The sequence below is a fragment of the Fistularia commersonii genome, chromosome 1 (assembly GCF_037954325.1).
Source record: "Fistularia commersonii isolate RoL2024-O1a breed Wild chromosome 1, RoL_Fcom_v1.0, whole genome shotgun sequence".
Taxonomy (NCBI): Eukaryota; Metazoa; Chordata; class Actinopteri; order Syngnathiformes; family Fistulariidae; genus Fistularia; species Fistularia commersonii.
This window is the reverse complement of record NC_141284.1, coordinates 22,278,380-22,285,428: the sequence shown is the minus strand read 5'-3', so window position 1 is coordinate 22,285,428 and position 7,049 is coordinate 22,278,380. Positions and strand designations below refer to the sequence as shown.

The following is a 7,049-nucleotide window of genomic DNA, read 5'->3' as shown; positions in this document are numbered from 1 at the left end:
CTCAATCAAACAAACCCCAACCTCTCCACAATGGCCAAGACCAGAGAGCTGTGTAAGGACCTCAGGGATAAAATGGTAGACCTGCACAAGGCTGGGATGGACTACAGGACAATTGGCAAGCAGCTTGGTGAGAAGGCGACAACTGTTGGCACAATTATTAGAAAATGGAGGAAGTTCAAGGTGGCAGTCAATCTCCCACGGTCTGGGGCTCCATGCAAGATCTCACCTTGCGAGGCATCAGTGATCATGAGGCAGGTGAGGGATCAGCCCAGAAGTACAGGACTGGACCTGGTCAATGACCTGAAGTGAACTGGGACCACAATCTCGAAGAAAACCATTGGTAATATACAACGCCATCATGGATTAAAATCCTGCAGCGTATGCAAGGTCCCCCTGCTCAAGCCAGCACATGTCCAGGCACGTCTGAAGTTTGCCAATGTCCATCTGAATGATCCAGAGGAGGAATAGAAGAAAGTCACGTGGTCTGATGAGACCAAAAAAGAGCTTTTTCGTCTCGACTCCACTCGTTGTGTTTGGAGGAAGAAGAAGAATGGGGACAACCCCAAGAACACCATCCCAACCGTGAAACATAGCGGTGGAAACATCATCGTTTGAGGAAGCTTTTCTGCTAAGGGGACAGGATGACTGCACCGTATTGAAGAGAGGATGGATGGGGCTATGTATCGCAAGATCTTGGCCAACAAACGCCTTCCCTCAGTAAGAGCCTTGAGGATGCGTTGTGGCTGGGTCTTCCAGCATGACAACGACCCAAAACAAACAGCCAGGGCAACTTAGGAGTGGCTCCGTAAGAAGCATATCAAGGTCCTGGAGTGGCTTAGCCAGTCTCCAGACCTGAACCTATTGAAAATAAAAAAAGTACATCACTACATGCTTTGCAAGTGGCAAAAGCAGAGTATCAAATACCTGTTCTCCCCGCTGTATATATGAAAATGAAATTATACATAGATTAAGATCACATGAATATTTCAATATTTTAGGTGCATAAATCAAAACTCAAGTGTAACAGATATAATAGTCATTAAAATGAAAAAGTATTATGTGACATAAAAAATCATGTGCGACAAATTTATCAGGAAATTGTTTAGTGGCTACCATGGTTTACAAGTGCAGCTGATTTCTAGTTGACTCATGCAGGCAGTCTAAAATACAGAGATAGTCTAAGGTGGTTTTGCATATAGTTTAGATTGATATATCAAATAAAACAAACAAAAGAAACTCTAGGATAGGATGTTTTCATACTGTGAAGCTGCGAGCTGCTGATCCCCTTTAACTCTGACGGAAACGTGGATATTCGTGAGGGAGATGTGTGAACGCACTGATGGTGACAAGATGGATGATGTGGGGAAGTGTCGGAGGGTGCATCAGACAGTGGCCTCGAGCAGCACGGCATGATCAACATCAAACTCACCAGGAGGGAGGGGTAAAATTCGCCTGAGCTTTGTTTTCAACTTCGGGCAAATTTCAGACGATAGGGGTTGACAGCCCAGACAGTCCACGCCAAACAACCACCAAGAGTTGCATTTGTTATCGATCGATTACGCTAAAGGCATCACTTCATTAGACACTTGCTATAAAGATGTCAATAAGCTTGGTAATAAGCACAATGGTAAACAATTATATATAACGTTGTCCATGTTAACCTACTGAGGTACAAGCTGAAGAGTGCAGAATTCTTGTGAAGGAGTGACTGTAAATCAAGCTGATTTTAAGAAATGCCAGTCAAGAGCACTGATCATACCAGGAGGTGGTGAGCGTTGGGTTCTAGAAGAGCCGTGAAGAACTTAAATTGACTAACATAATTAAAACTAGCCTGTTTGAAGAGAGAAGTAGTAACTCATACAATTGAATTAAATGTAATCCAATTGAATGAGAAATAGCCCCCAATTTAAAAAAATAATTTCTAAAACAACAAACAGTTAAAGTGTGCTGATTCTATTATTAGATTGCGTGCTCAAATAGCTTATGTAATGTTGTTTCCGCATGACTCCCAACTGCTATATTTGTCCATCTGCTTCCTTTTTTAGCCCCGTGTTTGTGTTTGGCCCACAGTTTCACTGGCTGCACGTGTGTGTGTGTGTATGTGTGTGCGTGTGTGTATGTGTGTGTGTGTGTGTGTGTGTGTGTGTTCATGCACTACCTTGAGTATTCCTACAGTCTATGAGCACCTTGAACAAGTCATTGCTGTTGGGCTGGGACTGAGGCTGTTCCTTTTTATCCAAAACCCTATGTAGATTACGCTCAACCTCCAAAGATAGGGGGTTGTTTTTCAAACTGTTTGTGAAGTTAGTTGGTCCATTCAATGACGGGGGTACAAGAAAAAAAATCACCTCAGAAGCGGCCGCTGCACCATTCCTGTTTTTTTCTACCAAGGACTATGTTTCCATGTTGTGTTCTGAAGCAGCCGCATCATGAGTGTAGATAAAAGTGTTTTTCCTTGGTCATTTCCCCACGGAAGAAAGTCCTCTGCTCAAAAGATTCAGGTAGAAGCAGGAAATTTACTGACAAAACCTCAGTTATCGCCATCTGCACTTATAGATGATGTGCTCTGTTGAATAGCCAAGGACGTGGAAAGGTCAAAACGTGTGTATTCAGACGGGCCCCAGCCCCAAGGTTCTGCTGATGCAGGTTATTCAATGTGATTCAGGTGAAGTTCATTATCTGGCGTGGACGAAGGAGTAAGGCAGGGCTTACAAAGACTCACATGGTACAGCACATGTCCTCACCTACCTTGCTGTTATGAGGTGTCACGCAGAGTGCTTGCAAGTTTGTTTACACCTGAGGTTGTTACAGTGCCCTGTCCGTTTTCACAGTCTCATCACGGGTCCCCTTTGGAGAGGCATAAAAACGTACCTACAAGGTTATCTTTATGATGGTCTGCGCTCACGTGAGCACCAGCAGGTATAAATATGCATGTGCCTGCCATATTATGCAAATATTGCCATTATAAAAAAAGATTATCCCAAGTACTGCATATATTTCTCTATACAACAGCTGCAATAAAACACTGGTTATAGGTTAAAATTGTTTCAAAAAAGCAAGGTACCTGCACAAACATAAGTGCACGCATGCACACACACACACACACACACACACACACACACACACACACACACACACACACACACACACACACACACACACACTTGTTGTATTTCCCCAAATGTCCACTAGAGGACTACAAATTTCCAATCACAACTCGTGTAGTTGAGTACTTTATTTCACTGCAAGTAACAAAAGCAAACATGTAGTATCTAATGATTTATTTGACATAACATATTTTTCCATGATTGGATTGGCATGAATTCATTTGTTTTCTTGTTTTTTTTTTTATTTCACAGATTCTTATATTTTTAATCTGGTTTTACTCCCATCACAGAAGTTACATGAGCAGTTTTCATCTACATTAAAAATATACGTTAAGTTAAATTGTAAACACACATTGGAGAGACATTTTTCCTACATAAATTGACACTGGATTTATTGACTCAGAAGTCATTTTTGTGTGTGCTTAAATTCTTACATATTCCGCTATCTAGCAAACAGTCGTGGTCAGAATCTCACCAAAAATACAAATGACATGGCAGAAAAAAGAATGTTGAAGTGAAACACAAATCATGTGATCGAGAGAAAAAAAATCCCCTAAATTGTCTTGTTTCACTGTGCCTCATTTAAATCTAATATATGACCTGCTATCATTATTACCCTTATTATCTGGGAACCTGTTTGATTTGTCATGGTAGAACAAGCGGGATGTTTGTGCTCCGAACAGCTGTTCACCAAGACTAAATGCTGATAAAGAGTATATGCTAATGTTTGTAAAATAGGCCGACAAACATGTGTACATACATGTGTATGTATGTATGTATATATATATACATAAATGTATATACAGGGGGAAGTACATGGCAACTCAGCATCAAACAGATGTAAACATTAGCAAGCAATTTAATTTGTGACTGAATCTCACCGGCAAAAAATGATAGGACCAGGATGGGAGTGCAGTTATTAAAGTGAAAGATCATCTATTCACTCAAACCTCTTTGGTTATCCAAGCCACATATTGTTACCGATAATTAAAACTTTAGCCTCATCACTTGAAATGCCCAGATTTGAATCATACAGGAAGTTTTGCCACCCACAGTCAAACAGGTAGTTTTCTTCACCTCTAGTTTAACAGGTAGTTATGTTGTTTTTTAAATGAGCCAAGTCATTTTGATGCTTAATCTTAACCAGGCTAAACAGAACATGAATAAATAAAGTGTAACTCAGAATGTACGGACTAAACCATAGTCAGTTTACTTCCGGACACTGGAATGATTTCCCAGATATCCTGCAGAAGAAAAGACACCTTGCAGAATTTCAAGGAGGCACTTTCCAGTGAAAGATGTAGGATATAACATGTAACATAATAATAATAACAACCATATTTATAATAATTTTAATATTAATATTATCAATAATAATAATACTAATAAAACAATTTTTTCAAAAATGAATGGATACATTTTCAGCCCCTTTATTTAACAGATGGAGAGGTTGGACTTAAGAGAAGGATCTCAAGTGTGGTTGCTTTTGATCTTTTCCCTCAGAGTTTTTACTAAACTACGCCTTCGTCGTTTGCTCTCTTCTTTCCCTGGAAAAAGAGAACAACCTGGCTGATACTTGCTTTCCCAGTTCTAGTTACGACGCAGTAAAGAAGTGGGTCGGCAAGGCAGTTGAAGCTGGAGATGGCTATGCTGATCTTGTACGGATAAAAAAGCCACGGCAGTTTCCCACAGTCATTCATCAGTGTGCGGAGAAGCATCATGACGTGCACAGGACCAAAGCAGAACAAAAGACTGAGCAGAACCAACGTCAGCAACTTTAAAATCTGTTTGCGTTCCTGTTCCTCTATGGTCTGGTTGGCTTTCACGGCCTCCCAGGTCCCCCAAGTGCAAATCATCACCAGGAGGACTGGAACGATAAAGCCCATGAAGAAACGCATCACATTAGCTCGGATTAAAGTCTTTGAAAGCGGATGGAAAATGTCAAAGCACAGGGAGAAGAAGTTGGTTTCGTGATAAGAGTCCTCCCAAGTGATTGTGGTCGCATTGAAAGATACCACACTCACCCAAATGGCAGCACAAATCCCTGCGGCGGCGTTAACGTTCCGCAATGACGTGTACTTTAACGGATGCACCACCGCGAGATAGCGGTCGACAGCGATGCAGCAGAGGAGTGCGTCGCTGGTGTAAAAATTTGTGAAGAGCAAATAAACAGATACCATACAAACATAGCCTCCGTGAGCCCAAAATCCTCGCCACAGGAAATCCAGCCACAGACCAATTCCAATAGTGAAGGTCAGGTCACACAGAGCCAGGTTGAACAGATACACACCCAGCTCGTTCTTTCGTCTAATGTGCTGCCAGGATACATAGAGGGAGAAGGAGTTAGAAGGGATAGCGGCGATGATGATGGCCAGGTAGAAAAACAGAAAGGGCATCCGCCTGGACGTACTATCTACGGGGTAACATTCTGATGGATTGGCTGCAAGGGTCACGTTTTCCATTTCAGTTGTGATGTCCATACGCACGCACCTTGCAAGGAAACAAGTACGGTTTTGTACATGTATTCAATGTGTACAATTTAAGCAGTTTTAATCGATTCCATTATGAGTAACAAGTCAATAATGGGTCCTTCTTCAGGCATTTTAACGCAAGAGTAACTGGAAACTATGTAAAACATACACAACTTAGTTTGAATATGGATATGAAATATGCATAACAGGGCCTATTAGTAAAACAAATAGCAAACTAATGTCTTTATCATTTATGAAGTTGACCTGAGGAGGGTGCCAGCACACTGTGGACGTGATGTCTTCCTCACCCGCTGCTAAATTTACACTACAGTCTGGCCCAATGTTCATTTTGATGGACACAATATTCAATGAATAACGCAAAAATAAAATCCTCAAGTGTTTCTGAAGAGAAAAAGTTTACTATAGGTCCAATAAAATACATTAAGTCACATTTGGGAGAAAGGCAGTAAGGGTTGCTTACTTTGTATTTAGCTGCACGTCTGCTCCGGCGCCTGTCCTCAAAGATGTGGATTCACGCAGTTGCCAGATCAACCTGCCTGCAGAAAGAGGAAGTCTGAAGCTGTCTGCTTGTTGTCCCTGACTACCGTGTGTAATTCACTGGGTGATAGGCCGCGACAGAACAAATTACCGGTGATAGCAGAAAACATAGCAGATTCAATTTGGAGCCATGAGCCTGCCTGTCTTTATGTTTGGTAAGTCAATACAGACATGTACTTCACTTAAGTTGATGGAGATTATTACCTCCACTAAGGAGGTAATCATTTTGACGCAGCTTGTTTGTGTGTCCATTTTTCTATTCTAGCGTTGCTTGTGACTAGGAACACAAAAGAAATATGTCGATAGGATCGACAATTCTATAAATTTAATGAAGTCATTGCATCGATATCCGGCTTGGTTCCATGTCTCATTTATGTCTCAGGCTCTAAAAGCCTTCCTGTTCTTGACTCTACTGCCTCTCTAATCTATATCAGGTAGCTGTGGACAGCAGTTCTAGGGTCGTGGTCAAAGAACTTGTGCTTTGTGCAGTTATAAGATCACTGCAGTTACTTTGTGCTCTTTAGGCAAGAACTTACTGGGTAGGTTTAGAAAATCATTTACATTGGTTTAAAATATATCCTTAAATAAATGAAAATGTAAGGGAACGCACCTGGAGGAGTAATGCACAAGTAAAGCACTCAAAGGTGGCCAGTTCAGCCACCTCTTATGTTTTCTTTCTATTCCTATACCTTTCACTTGTAATGACTCCATCCATTATTTTAATAGTGAAAATGTAGCAGTGTGAGTTATTATCACAAACACTCTTTCCCCCTTTATAACCACTTTCAATAAAAACACGACCCTTTGGCAGAAGTTGTAAAAGTAGACATGCTGAGTTCCCACCAAACTAATATCAACCCATCTCCTGGCTTTGCTTTTTAGTTTCAGTTATTCTACATTTAAACAATTAAAA

General features: G+C 41.0%; 1 protein-coding gene across 1 annotated transcript; it reads right to left on the bottom strand.

Moving 5' to 3' along the window:
• Positions 1-4,618: 4,618 nt before the first annotated feature.
• Positions 4,619-5,569, bottom strand: gpr65 (G protein-coupled receptor 65). Its single transcript, XM_086171302.1, has one exon. The coding sequence runs from the start codon at positions 5,567-5,569 to the stop codon at positions 4,619-4,621; it is 951 nt and encodes a 316-aa protein (XP_086027428.1).
• Positions 5,570-7,049: the final 1,480 nt, after the last annotated feature.